Raw genomic sequence first — 19,891 nt, 5'->3', positions numbered from 1 at the left:
ATGCTCGCATTCGTTTTGGTCTCTGGGTCGCTCTGGATTATATTAGGTGAGTTTCAGACATCCTTTTGGCTGTTTTCATTCATTTCGGGGAGTTAGCTTAGCCGGGCTGGAGCTAAACGCCATGCACCTGCCTCTGGTATTGTCTCACTGCCGGCTTTTTCACTTCACACAGACGGCGATGTTTCTGTTCTTTCCCAGCCATCTTTCATTATTTTAGGCTGATTTCTGTACACTGATGCTTCGTCTGCACCACAACGACGCCGGTGGCATTGAAAGAAAAAAAGAAAAAAGCAGGAAAGGCTGCCTACACGTGCGTTGATACATCATTTACGCAGGACGGTGTAAGCTTTGCGTTTCTGCCTTAAAGCTGCGTCGACAAATTGTGTAAGATCAAGGGAGTTTTTTTTTTCTCAGGTTGGCAGTACGTGGCTATCTCTGATCAGGTGCATGGGCAGGACAAGCTGCCATGCGGCTGTTTCCATGCGGACATCTATGAGATGAGTAATTTAACTCATCCTGTCATAGTTTGACAGCGTTTAACGCTGAAATCCAGCTTTTTACACCAAGGGTTGCTCTTATTTCGAGGCAAATGGGATAAACGTGTGCATTAAAGGCCTGCCAGCTGCTAAGGTCGTGTGACATTGTGCGTAGAAACCGGACACACGTCATTTAAACCCCCCCCTGTCACGTCTTTTCGCATCTGCTGCAGCGTGCTTCACGTCAAACGGGGCATCACGTCAAAGGTCCCCATCTCGGGTTTGTATTTACTACAACACGGTTCTTTTGAGCCTAGAAACCGGTTGGTAAAGTCAGCATTTTGCCTGAGATGTCCTCCGCCATGCCCCAGCAGTTATGGAGGGAGGGAGGATGAGGAAGGATGACGCGCTTCGGAGCGCGCAGCTGATTGGACGGAGCTGTCCAGGAGCTATGGGTGCTGAAATCCTGCGGCCTACCGGCAAACCGAACTGCTCGGCATGCTCAGGCTTTAGCTGACACCACCCCCACCCTGGTTAACGCAAAACGACTTGTAAGGGGGGCTGTGGAGCTTAGCATAGACCAGTTGTGGACCTATATTATACCTGATGAGATTTCTGAAAGGTGTGATGCTTTACTAAATTCCCATCGATGGAATCATCAAAGGAACCGCACATAGTCTGATTCAAATGGACACAATGGTTTTGTTTTAATGGTAATCCTCCCGTACAGTGTAGGTTTCCACTACACTGTTGCTAAGGAACGAGCTGGTATTTTGCATTGCAATCGCATTAATATTAAAATGTGCTCTCATTGGCTGCATTGCTTATTAAATAAGCCCCACCTGCAACCCTGTAACGACAAAGGACCCACTTTTGTTAGGAGCTGAATGGTTTAACTAAGAAATATTCTGTGAAGTGAAGCTGAGAGGCCTCTGGGGAGGATTCATGACATCTTTCACCTGTTACATCCTTACACCCTGCTGCTCCCCAGTTTAAATAATTCATTGTGATCTCCAGCTATTGTAGCCCTTCACAACCTATTCTTTTTTTCCCTTTCTTAATATTTAATTAAGTTGGGAGTGGCTTTACTGTACATTTTGACAGGAACTAGTCAATAGTTTTCAAATAATCACACGTTTAACCTTACTTTAATACTTGCCAAAGAAAAACATACCCATAATCATATAACATTGTCTTCTTTCGCGAGACCGTGCTAGTATAGCCATTTTAATTAAGTTTAAACTATAGGAAATATTGTGTTGGGCTTTAGAAACCCTGACTTCTATAGATATAAAAGACGCTTCGCATGACTGCACAGTATTTGAAAGCACTCTTTTTTTTGCTGAATAATAAATGCCAGTGACTGTCCATTGCATGAGAACTAGTGATGTAAATGCAGCTGGAGAGGTCATGCTTTGTCTTGGTTTGTCCTGTTGGAAGAAAGATGCCCTGTACAAATGAACCATTTCTCAGTTAGAATAATTTAATATTGCTGAGTAAAGGTGCTCTAAGTCATGTAGAGGCTCTCCGTCTGAGAGCTTTATTGCTGCTTCAGAATTCTGTACGCACTATTTCTCATTTAGTGGGATGCTGGTTTAATCTCTCAGGCTAAAGTGCTGAAGCACATTTGCCTGACTTTCACAGTGTGGAATATAGGAATTGCTTGGGGTGATTTTATAGCCATTGCCGTGCAAAACGCTTCTTTCTGAATGGCTGTAAGATGCTTAAAAAAAGATTGTCTGACGTGGAAGCCAACATTTATTTCCTCATTTTGACAACAAATTAGCAAAAAGAGGAATATACTTGTATACAGAAGTAGAAATATGCAACTTTGTTACATTTCCTTTTTGGCTTATGTGCATGTGCACAGTGGTGAATTAGTTTTTGCTTCAAGATAACACAAAAATAGATTTATATTCGTGTTTAAAAAAAAACCCCAAAAAACTAATAGTCCTGTTTCTTTTTGTCCTAATCACCCAAACTGAGATTGTAAGGCCATCTTTTTCTCCCACTTTGATAGTCAAATCAAAGTGAGCACATCCTCAGCTGACATAGCACTCTGCAGTTTGTGTAAATGCTAAAGCCTCAGCGCTGTGAGTGCAGGTGTATTTGCATACGTGTGTGCCTCCACATGGATCTGTTTCCTCTGTTGCTACATGCTGCTGCCTGTTGTGTGGAAGAAGAGGATGAGCATGGGTGCAGAGCGTCAGAGATAGGGAGAGTGGAAGGAGGAAGGGAGGGGTGGGTGTGGTGAGAGTGTGCAGCGTCTGTTGAGCTCAGGGTGGTGTGATACGGAAGCCAGCAAGGCCCAAACTAGGCCAAAACGCTTCTCACTGCTCTTCTCTTGCTTGCCTCAGCTTAATCTGGCTGGTGCCAGTGGGAAGGTAATCACTAGTTTGCATAGGGCTATGTGATATCCGCCTGATGCCCCTTGGCACACCACACACACACACGTACACGCACACACACCTACACAGACACACATCGCGCCTCATCAGCTACCGAACGCCTTTGTAAGTGCCGCTGCCTAAACCACAGCTGTATGTTTCTGCACTGCAGTTACAGTTTAGATCTCCGGCTTGCTTTGCTTTTTAGTTTCTTAGCTCTTAATATCTCTTTTATATAGTTTTTTTTTTTTTTTTTTTGTTCTTCTTTATGTCTGCACAGTAGAACTCTTTAATAGTTCATTCTCTTTTCTCATGCTTGTGTCTTTAGCGGCTTTCATTGAATGAATTACAGCAGTTATCTGTTGTGCTTCATCTTAGTCCTGGAGGGGATGTGGTGGTGTTCTTGCCTGCCTGCAAGACTGTACGATTATCCCACAGAGATGGTGACAGAAAAATGGTGGTTCAAACCCTTTAGGGTGGTCTAAGTACAGGGATGGCAGCGAGAGATAATGACTGTTTAAAAAGGCCGCTTTGATAAAGAAGAGACGCTGCGCTGATACAAGTGAGGCTGCAAAACAGGGGAAATGCTTCCAAAAAAAAGCTGAACAGGGCGTCTTTAGATAAATAATGTATATGAAGGCTGTAGCGAGGTTAATACTGGCCATTTGCCTCTGTGCTAATAGGTTGTAATCTCCCCACGCTGGACTCTAATCATTGGTGACGGCCCTCTGATGGGCCGATGGGGCGGGGCTTAAGGGCGACAGGTTGAGTTTCCTCTGCTTTAAGCCTTAGAGGACACAGGAAGTGTGTTTGGTCCATTCACAAGCCCTCTCCATTGCCTAGCTTGCAGTTTACTCATGCTGCAGCAAAATCCTTGCTAAGTGGATTCTTCCTCAGAGAAGAGGAAACATCCAGGCGGCATGAAACGAAGAGCCGATGCTTTAAACAAGCTTCTGTGTGTGCAGATTTTCTAATTTTATGCTCAAACTGTATATAATCTGTATCTTGTTTTGGAGGTAACATACTTTTTTGCATTTGTCATGCTCCTGCAGCATTTTACATGAAGGCAACTATTCAGGCTACTATTCAGCTGTTCAGTATCCTGCGTGTAACCAGCATGTCTAAGATGTCAGTCTAGTTCTCTTTGCTCCATGAAATTTTCCAGCCTACTATACTGCACTGACTCTTTACTTTTATTGGTTTATTTTATTTTTATTTATTTATTATTTTTATTATTATAATATTTATCTTTTATTTATTTATTTATTATTTTATTTATTACTATTTATTTTATTAAGTCATGCATTGCAATTGTTTTGGTTAAATAAATTTAACTGACAAATCTAAATTAACCACATAAACAGCTGTAAAGGCTTGTTTGATGCTGAGGCCCATTCATTTATCCACTAGCATGTTTGAAAGAATGAAATGTTTGTTTTCTTTTTCCCAACTTGTTCATTCACAGTACGTGTACTCGATGTTTGGTAACTGATATGAGTCTGCATAAAGTTCCTGCTGAACTGTGTCTTTGACTGTGCACGTCTGTTCAGCTCTCAGCCGAGTGTACAGCAAGTCTAGTCACCCAAAACTCCTCACTGTTGTTCCTTCACCAAATGTTCCCAACATTTTAGCTTAGCTACTTTTAATCTGATAAATTACTCTACTTGCCCGTAGAGACATATCTTAGATTGAATTTCAGTGTTAGCTGATACCGATCCTGTCCTGCTGCTGCTTTTCCAAACACACTTTATGGCAGATGGTCTCATTGAATATATCAAGGAAATCCTTGGAACAGTATGAACAATGCAAAAGGTACAGCTATTAACATTTCAGTAGTAGCTGATACTGAGTACCAGTACAGTCCCTTGGTTAAGAGTCTGGATGTCAGATGCAACGTCTGTGTGATTTTATCATACGAGTCATCCTGCGGCCATCCTCTCAATGTACAGCTTGAAAATGATACAAATCTTCATAAAAAAGGAGAATAAAGTGGTTTTTAGGCCCTGTGATGGACTTGAAATTTGTCCAGGCTGTACCCTTCCTCTTGTTCAATGATTGCTGGGATGGACTCCAGCTTTCCGAAACCCTGTCTGGACTCAGTGTTTAAGAAAATGGAAGGATGGATGAAAGTGGTTTTTGGTGGATTTGGTTCACCACTTTGACAACACAGCTAAATGCTCAAATTTAGTTTCTCTTGCTGAAATAATACTAAATACAGATTGCTATCGGGTTCTGTCATATCAGAAAACTAATAAATATCTAGTACGACTTCACCCACAAAGCATTGGACCAGTACTGGTATCTGCAATGCATCTCTGGTTCTGAATGTAGCTCTGTGCAATATAATTAGGACAACAAGGTTGTTTTCTTTGCAGACTCTTCTTTATATCAATATCCAATGTCACATTCTACTAAAACTGTGTTACTGTGTATAAGAGTAGGTTGCTATGTATTGTCCTGGGAGTCGTCACAGTTTTTTCTATAAGAGAAGATGCACCTCACCCTCCCCTTTTCCTACCACCAGACATGTGCAGACATGGACACCAGAACAATAAGTTACAATTTTACTTAGGGAAACAACCAACATGAGCTTGCATACCTCCAGCCAGGGATGAGATATTTGGGTCCACAAAGGGTGTAAGTGGGTCAGTTATGTGCTTGCAGGTGGAGCTTTCAGTTATGTAACATGAAAAAGATTTGCATGTTCTCTTATACTAGATAGTTCTGTTAAGTTTTCAGTTCAAGCGTTGACGTCGTGTTTGATAGGGTTGATTTGGATTTCCAAAGATGGCACAACACACAGCTTGCTGTGAAACAGGACCCTTACGTTCCCCAATATGAAGATTTACTGTGTTTTGTTATAGAAAGTGGATGGATGTTTGTCCAGACCTGTGGACCAGCTTGTTGAATACTATTAAAATAGTACATTAAATAAGTTAACAATGCCCCAAGTTCCACCTCTTCTTCTCACTTGGACATTCGCTCAGCAACTCCATCCCAATTTTATGTCTGGCTGTCGTATTACACTGTCTGCATGTCAAAGATGTGTATATTCAGCCCTGTTTCGTCTGTAGTGAATGGCATGTACAGTACCCCGCACCCTTGTGTGCTTCACTGATTCTCAGTGATCAAAGCCAATGAAAGAGGTTGCTTTCCAGTCACGTGACCCACATAAGCAAAAGGCACAATCTATGCAAAAAGGGATGTAAGCCAAAGTGAGAGGCTGCTGTCAGTATGTTGTCCAACTTTGGTTAAAATTCTCCTTTAACAAGCTGCAGAATGTGTAGGCAGAGACTGTGCGAAACTTTTAGTGCGCACTACTTATTCATCTATATCTCTCTCAGTAAAACACCAACTCTGCTACCAAGTCCATGTGCAATCAAGGTTACTTTCATGAGTTTATGGTGTGATTTATGCATCATTTCTCAAAAAACAAAAACTGTCTGAAATTTTATACCAAGGTCTTGTTGTTGCTAAGGGGATTACTGCTGGGCCGCTGTTCCTTTGTCACTCCAGCTGAAGCAACAGTCTTTGAAGGCTGCAGCAGGAATGAACTTAAAGACGTGTGTGTGTGTGTGTGTGTGTGTGTGTGTGTGTGTGTGTGTGTGTGTGTGTGTGTGTGTGTGTGTGTGTGTGTGTGTGTGTGTGTGTGTGTGTGTGTGTGTGTGTGTGTGTGTGTGTGTGTGTGTGTGTGTGTGCGTGCGTGTGCGCGCGCTATTGGGGTTATTATGGAACAAAGGACAGGACACCATGCAGAATTTTTGACTGAGCGGAGAGACTACTCTGTTCATGCAGTGTAATGATGTAAATTTAAGCACGCAACCTCGTTCTGAGAGGGCTGTGAAGGACTTCTACACGTCAGTGTGTGATTTTTAGATGTTGCCTCTCAGGTTGAACCCCTTCCAGTTTACATGCTGAAAATTCACCTCATGCCAAAGATACCATATAGAAACGTACTCCAGTTAAGTCTCATGACTTCTGCAAGTCAGTCCCTGAAATAGGAAAAAGCTGCACCACAAATTGGAAGGCCATACTTAATGCCTCGCATCAGTGCAGCAAACATTTCAAGTTTTTAGTTTGTCATCACTTTTTGCTTTTTTTTTTTTTTTTTTTTTTTTAATCAGTGGTCAGACAGGAGAAAGCGTACAACAGCAGTCCAAAGAGAGGCAGAAATAGTGTTGGGCAAGCAGATATTTTGTGTCCTTCCTGGAGGCCAATTATGGGTCTTGATAGACTGCTGGTCTTCTGCTGCTGTCAGGCTATTTTGGGGCAGAAAGATGTGGTTCACTGGTGTAGCTCTGAATGAGAGTTTGTGCCGTTTCATACAGGTGCAGAAAATGGGTGTTCAAAAACAATGAGCAGATGTGGAATATTTGCAGATGTAGTCTTGTATCCCACAAATGCTAACAGACTAATATCTGCATCTAGCATTGCACAGAAATAATTTACAAGGTTTTGTTGCAGTAAGGATTTTATTTGTGTGACACCTGCTGGTTTTGCACAATACGAGTTTTATTTAAAGGTCAAAATGTATGTTAAGTCTTCATTTTCATATGTACATTTTTGAAAATGATGTTATTGCATTTGTGTTAACCCAAATGTGAAAAACAAGACTAAGTAGTGCAGTCAAAAATAACTAAATATAATATATAATCTAATATATATATATAAACATATATATATAAAATATATTATGAATAATCTGTCAGTCCCGGTCTGGTTTTCAACACTGAAGACCCACTTCGAGTAATATTTGTTATCAGTGTGAAAATTATATTTATTAGACATTTAGGTTTTTCTTTTCTTTAGTATGTAATTTACACAAAAAATATGCAAAGTTGCAGAAAGAGCATAATCAGCAAGTGTGGGATCCCTTCGTCATCAGTAGACCATTTATTTATGTTTTTATTTATTTTAACATGTATACATAATGCTAGCTGAATAGCCTTAAAGAATGAGCAGATGCTGGAGTGTAAAAGTAAGATTATTATTTTTTATCAATGCTGGGTCTGACCTCTGCTCTATTTCCCCCCTTTTCTCTGTTTTCAGATTGAGATGGAGTGTGTGAATGTGTGCACTAGAGCACATAGATGCTTTTGTAACCAGCTGCACTCTTCTTTATTCCAGCTGTCTGCACAGTGGTGTCAGTGGGTTATGGAGTCTGTCTATATTTAGAACTGGTCCAGTGCCGTCTCTCCTCCTCTTCCTCTCTTTTTAAGCACCAACTAATCCACTATGGCTCAGCCACCACTGCAGCCAAAACACATTACCCAGTGGACACAGCATAATAATGATACTTTGAAAGCATCTCAAAAAGACTCAATTGTTTTAGCCGTATGCGTTCACAGCGTTCATATAAATATTTAAGAGAAAGTTTCTATTGACCAATTGAGTCAATCATCTAAGCCATTATTGGTCACTCAATTGCACCACTTCACTTGTGACTTACACTAGACAAACAATCACAAGTGATTTCTAAACAAAAACAAAGTGAAACTTTTTTTTTAATGATGTAATAGAACTATTTTTGTGTAGGTGCTTTTCCAGTGGTGGTAAATTAACAGTCATGGTGAAAATGGTAAAGCCGAAAATGTTGGTGAAGCTTTTTGCAGTCAAATGGTTTTTAATGCATAACCAATTGGTCCTGTTGTTCTGCCATAAAAGATATTAACAACTTAGCTGCAGTTCTGTGTCAAAACCAGGTCAAAACTGACATCAGGGGCTTTTTTTTGGCAAGAGACACTGAGTAAGAATGAGCAAGGGTTCACTTGGCTGTTGGTATCAAATGCAATTGTAATATCAGTTTAAATGGATTAACCATTTATAGATGCTACTGAGTTTTGTGTTTTTCATGTTGGCACAGTAAAGCTCCCATTTTGTAATTTATATTTTTTATGTGTAGAAAGTAGCACTTTATCATTTTAAGGAAACCATTTCTGCTATCGATTTTGATCATTTGGAATATTTGTTTTATTTATTTATTTATTCTTTTATATTGTACATGAACAGAATAAAGAAATGGGATGAAAATAGAAGTAGTATAAATGGATTGGTGGTCGCTTTTAATGAGTGGATGATGCCAAGCTAGGTGTTGAGCTTTTTCTTTGTGCTAAGCTAGCTTAGCTTAGCTCTGGCTACCTAAACTAAGCTAGGCTAATTTATCTTCCTTATCATCTCTTTCACAGAAGAAAGGTTGTTTCCCAAAAAGTCAATCTTGCTCTGTAAGTAAGATGTTAAAGTTGTAGATTTTTATCATAAAATAGATAGTTATGTGTCAGTTTGCTTCAAATGTGTCTGTATTTAGAGTTTGCCATCTGTTTCATTATCCTCAAATTAAGATAAAGCTAACTTCCTTTTAGCTAGCAGATTTCAGTGTTGTGAAGTTTCTAGTTTAGTTATTAGAAAATAAATAAATGCAGTGGAATTAAAGATTACATGTTACTATAGGTTAGTAAATATTGTGCAATTATGCCATAGTGTTGAATGAGATTTTCTTTTTCACCTTTTTAGATGTTATGCCTTTGATTATTTTTCCATAAACTCAGGATGCTTATTCAGATTAATGTTTCATTTATTTAGTCTTTAATGACATTATACTGAACAGACTTCAGATGCACACATTTGGCACCTGTTTGTATTCATCAGACAAGGACATTTAACTAAGTTTACTTTAACATAACTGTTTTAGTCATAAATTACAAAATCGAGAAATGTTGCTTTTTCATTTAAACCCAAACAAACATTTCCTGGCATTTGAGCTACTCTAATTTCCTGATTTCATGACTGAAACTCCAGAAAGTCAGAAAAGGATCAAATGAATGAGGAACTATCTGACCACCAGCGCAACTGAGAGGAAGTCCTGAAGCTGTTTTCAGACACATGAGAGGAATACAGTGGTTTTTCTGTCTCAAGTGATAGTTTCTATCATACGAGAAGTGATGAAAATTTTGACCTGAAAGATGTTTGAGGAAGCAGAATCCGGGAATGCACAACTGAGCGCCTTAAGGTATTGTGAAATGGAGGCAAAGGAGAAGAGCTGATGAGCAATACCAATGCTATATTACGGTATGTCAGTGTGGTGTCATGTGTCTGTGCTGCTTCACAAATGACTGCAGATGATGACCCATCTTATTACTAATAGCATGTGTGTTTGTGAAGGGTTTTTTCTGCTGTAATGATGAATTTCACAGCAGTGATGGGGCATGCCCAGTGGATCACATATATTATGATCAAATAGAAATGTTTCTGTTCATGAATGTAGTTTGAAAATTCTGCAATTGGATAATTATTTTTAAAATGTTTTTGTTTTGCTTTTGTTTTTATTTTTTTATTTTTTTTACTCAAGCTGCATTTTAGTCTTTTCAATGTCTTTAGAGGCTTGAAATTATTTTATGCAGCCCAGGCTCACAGCTTTGCATGAGGAAGTAAATGTATTTCTTAAGTGTAAACACAAGATAATTCATATAAACAAATGTTTATTGAGCATTTGTCAAAATAAGCAAGCAATAAGCAGCATTCCTTGGTTATTTTGACATTTTGTAGAATAATGTTTTGCACCACGATGCAAAGGGATTGAATTAAAAGTTTATTTAAACATGAAGATAAATTAAAAACAGGAAAAACAAATCCAAAGGAATATACAAGAGAAACAAAAAGACTTTTTCTGAAGGGAGTGGAAAGAAGTCAGCCCATATTAAACCCACTTATTGCAAAGTTAGCATGACTTTAATCTCAATTAAACAGGAAAACATCCCAAACAAATTTAATAGTGTTTTTATTTGTAATAATATCAACAGCTCTCCTTGTGTGGAAGGGTTTTGGCACAGTTTTTCTTTTTTTTAATGATCAAAAATTGGGTCAGGGTAATTTAGAATAAATAACAGGATAATAACTTAATTTAACAAGAATTTATGGTTAAATAGCCACAGAGAAGTCAAGTTCTGACATTTAACTTTTGATGTAGATTCTCAGTCATCCATGACTTGGTGATCTGAAGAGCTTGAATACGATTAACTGAACTCCTTTTTTCTTGGTTCTTGAAGGTCTTTCACCTCTCAGCTAAAAGTGGAGAACTGAAGCGGCCTTTTGGTAGATAAGACAAGAGAGGTCCAGCTGCCTTTTATTAAAGTCTTAAGAATTGATACTTTCATGAAAGGTTCAGGAATTAAGCGAGTTTATATAAAGTTGATTACAGAAATAATTTTGGGACACATGCAACATCTCAGTTATCTTCAGCACCATTTAGAGTCTCTTGCTGTTGAGGCATAAACAGGCTACAGACTATTTAATTTTGTTTCCTTATGAAAACTCTCAAAGGGAAAGGCCCTCAACGTAAACTCAGTCTGTAAAAAGTAGAAACTGTTGGCGGCTTAGTTTATTAACCTTTGCTTCATGCAACCCACTGAAACACTGCCCTTGTTTGGTGTGGATCTTTAGGAAAGACCATGCTTGTGTGTTGTCTTCTTCCTTAAACCGGTCTTGAATTTAAATTCATTGTGTTTTAAAAGTAATTTCCTCCTGTCCTTCCGGGGGGGGGGGGGGGTATTCATATTGTTGAATTTCTCCTCAAGTGAAGAGACTATATGAAAGAATCTGCTGCTTTTATTCAGAGCAGCAGGTAACAATGAAGTCAAGAAGTCAGCGTTCCCATGGCCATGGATATTTATAAATTTCACCCTCATCATATTTTAGTCTGACTTTATTTGTGTGTGTGTGTGTGTGTGTGTGTGTGTGTGTGTGTGTGCGCGCGCACGTGTGCGTGTATGCGGCAGAATGAGGAAGTGATTCTGATTGGCTGTGAGCTGCAGCAGTGCCTCTGCTCTATTCGTCTGATCAGGTGGTGCTGTCTGTGACTCATTTCCTGAGGGAGGGAAGGAAACCCTCTAGTAAGCAGTGCAGTCCATTGCCGCTCAACTAAATTATGCATCTTGCAGTGTGTGTGTGTGTGTGTTCGTGCATGTGTAAGACAAAAGCTAAGCCCTGATGAGCGCTACGCGTGTGTATGTGTAGGTGTGTGTTTTATCTTCTTTGTTCCCACCAGTTCTCAGTGCTGGGGGTGGGGGCTGTCACCCATCCGATTTTTTTTAGACAGGAACTAGAGTGGAGTAGCTGTGGGGTCAAGTGTGTGTGTGTGTGTGTGTGTGTGTGTGTGTGTGTGTGTGTGTGTGTGTGTGTGTGTGTGTTATAGGCCAGCCTCTTCACATTAGTGGAAGTGTTAAGGGGTGCATCTTTACGATTTCCTGGCTAAAAGTTGTTTTTGAGTCACCACAAATGTAACTAATGTGTTATTTGTGTTTCTGCAGCTCTCTCAACATGTTGCAAAACCATTTTTTAATTGACGCATTTAATAGTCACATATTTTCTTCTTATGCTTGCACGAATTCCTGTAGTCAGTCATAGTGCTGTTGTAGTTATTTGTACTTGAATCATTTTATATATTACAGTAGTTTAATACGAGTTTAATGATGGAAAACCTAGTCTGGAACTGTCATGTTCCAGACATCCGGGTTTTGTTGATTTCAATTCTTCCTCTTTTACTTCTTTTTGTTTGTTTGTTTTTTCCTTTTTCAAACCTTAACAGCATCTGTGAAAATTGAAGATGTGGGTTTCCTGCCACGCTGCAAAAATATGCAGATTGACCAAACTGGAAACTGCAGCACTGTTGCTTTGCCAAAGCTGTGAATTGGTTTAAATATTATCTGCGTATGTTCAGATTCCCTTTTTATAATCCGTTAGCAGTAGCTTCAGTGCCTTGGATGAGCTTTCTAAACGTCTGCCAGCGCAGAAGTCAGTTTAACAACTTATTTATTTGACAATGATTCTTTGTTCCTGTCAAACATCACAGTTCAATCAAAGTTCATGTGAGATGCATATTCACAAGTCTAATTAGTGTGGGAGATGAAATTATTCAGATTACTATGACGACATTTACTAATTTTCCTCTGAAATCTTAAGTGACCGATTGTCCCGTGTTTCTCTGCAGAGCTGAGTTCCACCCTGATGGAGAAGATGCAGGCCCAGGAGATGATGAGTGGCCTGAGGATACCAGAGATGGATGAGCTTGGCCATTTCTTCCGCTCTCTGCCAACGTCTACTCTGGTGGGCATTGGCGCCTTGACGGCCGTGCTAGCATACTGGTTTGCAACCAGACCTCGTCCCATCAAGCCTCCTTGCAGCCTGCTGCACCAGTCTGAGGAAGTGCCGGTGAGGTGACCATATTTGCTGAATACAATAACGCACGCATCTTGCAGATATTTGCAATCATATTTTCGTCCTCCTCCCTGCACAGGAAAGGGTTCAATCGTGGCTCTCTCAATGACTCACAGGAAGAAGCATCCTGAGTGGGAGGGTTGTTTTTAATACATCTGATTTTCTTGTCCACCTCTTAAACTTATTCAACACTTTACATGAATAATGCCTCACAAACACATTCACGCTATCAAAATATCTAAAAACCTGACCATCAAAAGTTCATCCAAGAGCCAAAGACATAATAAAAAACCACACTGAATTGGATTTTCAGTGTGTTCTACTTTCTCCAGTTCAAGGATTCTTATAAATTAATAGCAGTTCCTTTCTCTGTAAATCCATTAAAACTTTATGGAATTAGTTGTTAGTTGTGGTTAAAAATTTCAGTCCTAGTTTAACTAAAACACAGCCCTAACCAAACCAAAACTACCTCTTCTTTTTTTTTTCTTGTCTGCATACCACAAACTGTTAGAGACACGTGAGGCTGACAGCATTTTGGGAGTCATTTATGTAGTGGGAGGTTAGCTCGAGAGCTTTATTTAAAGCACATTTTAGTCTGAGACTGTGCTGTGACGGCAGTTGTAAACTGAATCACAATGTCTAAGGACTGTTAGGAGTTTAACAACTTGCAAGGCTCAGACCTCCTACCCCAGAGTATGCACTAGCATACAAAGTAAACCTCTGTTTTAACATTTTATTGCTGTTTTAGAACTGATGGCAACGGACATGAATCATTATTTGGTACATCTGAAAAACATTTACTTAACTCCCTGCCAAGTTTGGCTAACTATCAAATGATATTTTATGATGGAAAAATTAAATTGCATCCAATTGCTCTTGAGTTTAGAGAACAAGGTGTTGAGGTTATGTCTCTGTGCTGTTTTCTTTCTCATTGTGCCAGAATGAAGATGGAGGTCGGCGATCCATGATGGGTGATCCCTCCAAACTGCTCAGTCATTACCATGACGATGCAAGGACCATGTATGAGGTCTTCCAGAGAGGCCTTCACATATCTGGTTGGTTGGATGTGACAGAAAAATTCCAAACTCCACAATACAAATACCTGAGTCGTGCAGGATTTTTGTTACTGTAGTCTCTTTTCCACTTGGAAAGCTTTCCCCAGGAAGTGCTTTCTTGCACTTACTTTTTCAGACCACTTTCTCGTACCGGTGTTTTAATCCATCAAGTCAAGTTTTACAGACATTGTTTCACCAATATGGACAAAAAGTTAATACTGTATCTTGGCAACAGATAATTAGATCATGTCTATATCTTTCAAGAATAACCAAGCATGTTGTAAAGGAAATTAAAATTAGGACCTATAATGCTCCAAGCATGAAGTGAAACGAGATAAGAATGGCAGACACGAGTATTGAAACCCTCCAACCCACCCAGTCAGAAGGAATAAAATAACCAGTAAATACAAGGCAGTGAAAAGACACCCACATGTTCAGTAATTCTTTGAGATTTCCCTTGCAGTCTTGGTTGCACACATGCAAACAGAGATGGTCTGACAGTCTCATAAACTCACTGTGATTCCTGCAATTATCTGTCTGCTGCTGGAGATAAAATAACTTCTCTGGTTGCCAAGGTGATGGTCATCTTTGTTGGTCTGACTGTTTGTCTGATATTTTTATCAACTCTCAAGCTCCAGTAGCTCTTCTGCGTGTTTTGACCTGACTCGCGTTTTACCTTTTTTTTTTTCTTTTTTCAACCTTTTATTTATTTATTTTTAAATGAAGTTAATCAGAATTGGGGAAACCTAAAAAATATGACAGGAAATTGACTGATTAGCTGGTTAAGACTGAAGCCAGGCCATAAACAAAGACAAACATTTGCTTTTAAAAGGCTGAGTGTTTTATGGTGATTTTCCAGCTTCTTATTTAACTCATGAAGTGAGCTAGAAAAGACAGAAACGGACCATATTGTTTTACCCAGTTTGACTGCTCAAGTTGTTGTTGCTACTAAATATTAAGGGTCTTTTTATTCTATCCTGTGCAGTTTAAACCCCCAGGGTGCTACATATCCTTACGATGTCCAGTGATGTTTGATAAGGCTTTGATTAGAAAGAAAAAGGCCAAAAGTGAGTAATGATTTTATTTTCTTGTGTGCTTAACAGGCGATGGGCCTTGCTTAGGCTCTCGGCTCCCAAACCAGCCATACAAGTGGATGTCCTATAAGGAGGTTAGTGCCGTTCATGACAGTTTCTCTTTCAATCTACAGCTGCCAAGAGAGATAAGAAAATGATGCATAACTTTAACCCATAAAGACCCAGCCCATGAAAAAATGATCTAATAAGTCAAATTTTTAAAATATGGAGTCTTTATTTGTCCCTTTAAAAAATGTAAAAAGGATATTTATTGTTAATTACTATGTGATATGTCAATTTTTATAGTGTAATATTCTGCTTTCTTCTGTCCATTTAGAGGCAGATGATTAAAAATCAAAGTTTGTACCATTAAAATGATGCCAAGTGTCTGAGACTGGATGAATCATATTGGTCACGCTGGATTCTTATGGGTTAAAATAATAAATAAACTGGTTGGTAATGAGTCCACATGCAGACATGGTTTTGACTGAGATGGTAATGATGTAAATATACGCAATGAAAGCAGAGAAAGTTTCTGCAGCTGAGTATCAGACTGCCAGGGTTCCCACCTTCTACCTCTGTCCAGCTCACATTACACAAAACCCCGATGCCCCCGCCCCCCCCTGCAGGTGGTGAGACCACAGAGGGGGGTGCCTATGTAACCCTTTCGGGCTGAACCTGACCAGGCCACATGGGCAAAGGCCCAGCCACCTGACACTCGTCATCGTGCCCCACCTCCAGGCCTGGCTCCAGATGGGGGGCCCGATAAACCGCATCCAGGCAAGGGAACTTTTATGCCAGAGTTTGTTGTCATCATAGGAGCCTTTGGAGTTTTTGTCGTGGTGAAGAAAGAGCTGAGCCACCTATGAGCTGAGCGACCTATGGTTGGAGCTGTAGATGGTGATGCAAAGAGTGAAATCGCATATACAGGCGGCTGAAATGAGTTTTCTCCACCGGATTCTCCCTGTAGATAGGATGAGAAACTTGTCATCTGGGAGGGGCTCAGAGTAGAGCCGCTGCTCCTCCATATTGCAAGGACCCGGTTGAGGTGGCTCAGGCATCTGGTCAGGATGCCTCCTGGACGCCTCCCTGGTGAGGTGTTCCAGGCACGTCCCTCTGGGAGGAGACCCCGGGGAAGACCCAGGACACGCTGAAGGGATTATATCTCTCGGCTGGCCTGGGAGCGCCTTGGGATCCCCCCTGAAGAGGTGGCAAATGTGGCTGGGGAGAGGGAAGTCTGGGCTTCTCTGCTTAGGCTGCTGCCCCCGCGACTCCGACCAGCAGAAAAACAATTCAGCAAGAGAAAATGAATGGATGGGTGGATGAAAGTGTAAAGTTTTAAGGACTGTAAGTAGTAATATGTTAGCCCCTCATCTGCAGTGAGCCCCAGTTAGATTCTGGGGAAATTCAGAACAAGAAGGCAGATGTGAAAGACAGCAGAGACCAAAGGAATTCTGTCCAATTCCTAAACAGCAGCCCAGGGAGGAGCTTCTAATGAATCATCAGGTGAAAAACTGGGATCTTACAAAACCTCCCGTTGTGCCAGGTGTTACTTCATCATGACGTGGCTTTATGTTTAAATTGGTCTGGGTTTTTTTTCTCAGCTGTTTGTTTTGGACTGGTTTGAAGTTGCATTCAGTGGAAAACCTTTTAAAAGGAAACTCGTGAACAATGAATTTAGGATGGGGGAAAAAAAGACGCAACACCTCTGTGGAAATGCAGCATGTCTGAACCAACTTTTCTCTGATCTCGTTCACAATCACTGTAACTTTGTGAAGTTCATCAGTTATTGCAATAGATGGATTCTTAATGCCCTCCATGACTGTAGGTGTTTCCAAACAGGTTTACAATTATGCTTCCATTGCATTAGAGAAGCAGAGGCGAAGTGTTTGAGCAACACTCTTCATCTCTCTCCCTCTTTCTCTCTCCCTCTCCTTCTCCCCCTCCCTCTACTTGGAAGTTGAACTCACCACAGTATTTGTTTGGTTCTGTCCTGCTTGGTCCACAGGTTACAGCCCGGGCGGAGCATCTTGGCTCAGGCCTTCTTCACCAGGGCTGCCAGCCCAACTCCAGCCAGTTCATCGGTGTGTTTGCTCAGAACAGGCCTGAGGTAACTTCATCCCTTTAAACATTACTTTCTATTTGTCTCCTAAATGTACTTTGTTTTATAATCTCTCAGCTTTTCTGAATATAAAGTAAGAAAAAGGTAAAAGGATCTGTCCAGAGTTTGTGTATATAAAGTATTAAGCTTGCTCTGTATGGGATTTGCAGTGGATCATCTCAGAGCTGGCTTGCTACACCTACTCCATGGTGGTGGTTCCCCTTTATGACACACTAGGTGCAGACGCCATACGGTTCATCATTAACACCGGTAAGAGCACACACGTCAGTTAGTGACCAAATAACTCATACCAGTGCATAAATGGCAGCATAATATACTCAACACACAACCCATGTGGTACAGAGGATCTGTTCTGGAGTTTGATGTGTGAAAACAGACCTCACTTCATTCATTAAGCCTCTAAAGCAAATGACAGCGACATTTAAGGCAAGACAAGTTTTTGTAGTACAATTCAACAACAAGGTGACTCAAAGTGCTTTAAATGTTCTAACTTGATTTTCTTTAAATAAAATGCATATGATGAACTAGTTTGTTTTATTGATTTTGAGATTTTTAATGGACTTTTACCCTTAAAGGTCATAAATGTGCAAATATCAACTCAATTTCAACCCCACATGTTTTTTTGTCTTTCCTCTTTATTTCTTATTTTGCTGATATTCACACAAGGTGTGTGTGCACTTGTGTGCTTGTTTCATTTCAGCCGACATCTCTACAGTCATCTGCGACAAAGTGGAGAAAGCTCAGGTCCTTTTGGAGAATGTGGAGCGGAAAGAGACTCCCCGCCTACAGAGAATCATCCTGATGGATGCCTTTGACTCTGCTCTCGTGGACCACGGCAATAGCTGTGGTGTCCATGTGCAGGCTCTCCAGGAGGTCGAGGTATGACCATCAAATGGGTTTTAGATAATATAACTGAATTTATGAAGTGCTCACAGTGAAATTAACTTTTCAGATGCTTGAAAATAGTCAAATATTTACTTCTGAAGCAGCTGTTGGTTTTTTTTTTTTGTTTTTTGTTTTTTTTTGGTGTTATGCCACATACTTCATCGTATCTGCACTTATCATCACATACTAACTGTATATTTACAACTCTGACTGCTCTTTAGCTTAAAATATTAAGTGCTCGCTCCAACATCCTGAAGCAAAGACCCAGAAAACTAAAGAAAACAACCCAAATTAACACCATAAAGGACAAACAAAGTTTTTTAAACTTAACATTGATTCGGCTCAGACAGGCACCTTTATTTGTCATGTTTTCATGGAGAAATATTTAGTTAGTCTAACATAATCAAGTTTGTAATGATTTGGATCGGAGATTCAAACATAAATAAACTTGACTGAAGAAGGTAAAAAAATTTTCCAACTTTTTTGAAACTTCAGTAATTTTACTGATGTGTCCCTGTTGCTTAGAAACAGCAGAGTCCAAGCGTGGACAATTTACAGATCCACTTTATGACCCGTCCAGCAGCAGCAGGAGACCACAGACTCAGTTTTAACCCTTTCATGTATCGTGGTCACTGCAGTGGACACCCATTTACAAGCTTTTTGCTCACGTTCGTGAATGAGGATGGTATTTTTTTCTAAATAAACCGCTCAGTGGATGTTAGTGAATCATCCAAAATATTACCACTCACTGAAGAACAAATATGATTTAACTGAACATAAATGCAAACATAGTAACTACGTAAGTTTTCCTTTGTGACAAATCGGAAAATAATACAGCTATATTTATATATATAATGTAGAAGACATTGAAATAAATCAAATAAATTCAAAATATTACGAACAAACAGTATTGTATAAGTTGGTAGGAGTAAAATACTATATTTTAAAATAAAATGTGGCATTGTTTCTTTTGTAATGCATGCATGAAAGGGTTAAGGGATTTACTGTATGCATCAGAAATAAGACGGTTTCATGACAATAAGGAAAACCTTCACTTTTATAAGGGCTCCAACAGGAAAGTGTGACAAACAAGTTTGTTTTTCCTGCCGTCATCTTTCTACCCCTCATGTTATGAGCATACTCAGTAAACAACATTTATTCCATCTCGACATAGGGAGTCAGATTAAATGTGTATGCAGTAACATTTCAATGTTGCTGAGATAACTACAGCATTTAGACTTTTCCGTCACATTTAAAAAGTTCTTTCTACGTAATTTGAATTGGATCAGTCTGACTGGACGGAGGTGTTTACACGAGACATTTTACTCTGATAAATCTGCTACTTTATTGCACAGAACTTTCTCACCCACCTCAATGGTGACAGATGTAGTCATAAGTAGTATTAGACTAACCCAGACTTCTCCACATTGACAGAATGCACCTGCACTTTAGATGAAAGTTTGACTCAACTAGACGCACTCTGTTTTAAAAACATAACTTTTTTGCATCGATGCTCTCTGTGTTACAAAGACTGTAAACTTAAAATAATATGATGTCTTGGTTTGATTCCTGATGATGTTTTTAATAAAAAGGCTGGTATCAGCAGCACATACTTACCTACACTACCACCTTCTGGCTTTTACCCTTCACATAATCTTTTATTTATCTGATGTGTAGGCAGAAA

General features: G+C 39.8%; 1 protein-coding gene across 1 annotated transcript in view; it reads left to right on the top strand.

The window, feature by feature from the left end:
* Positions 1-19,891, top strand: part of acsl6 (acyl-CoA synthetase long chain family member 6) — a gene marked incomplete at both ends in the record, with an annotated part of 35,421 nt that continues 15,530 nt past the window's right edge. The window contains 7 exons of the mRNA XM_079248101.1: positions 1-46; positions 12,846-13,066; positions 14,013-14,127; positions 15,231-15,295; positions 17,209-17,310; positions 17,472-17,571; positions 18,023-18,201. Coding sequence (XP_079104227.1) covers positions 1-46; positions 12,846-13,066; positions 14,013-14,127; positions 15,231-15,295; positions 17,209-17,310; positions 17,472-17,571; positions 18,023-18,201 — 828 coding nt within the window. The remainder of the gene's footprint in view (positions 47-12,845; positions 13,067-14,012; positions 14,128-15,230; positions 15,296-17,208; positions 17,311-17,471; positions 17,572-18,022; positions 18,202-19,891) is intronic.

The sequence above is a fragment of the Telmatherina bonti genome, assembly GCF_933228915.1.
Source record: "Telmatherina bonti genome assembly, chromosome: 10".
Lineage (NCBI taxonomy): Eukaryota > Metazoa > Chordata > Actinopteri > Atheriniformes > Telmatherinidae > Telmatherina > Telmatherina bonti.
The sequence above is the reverse complement of the archived record's forward strand: the minus strand, read 5'-3'. Positions and strand labels throughout refer to the sequence as shown.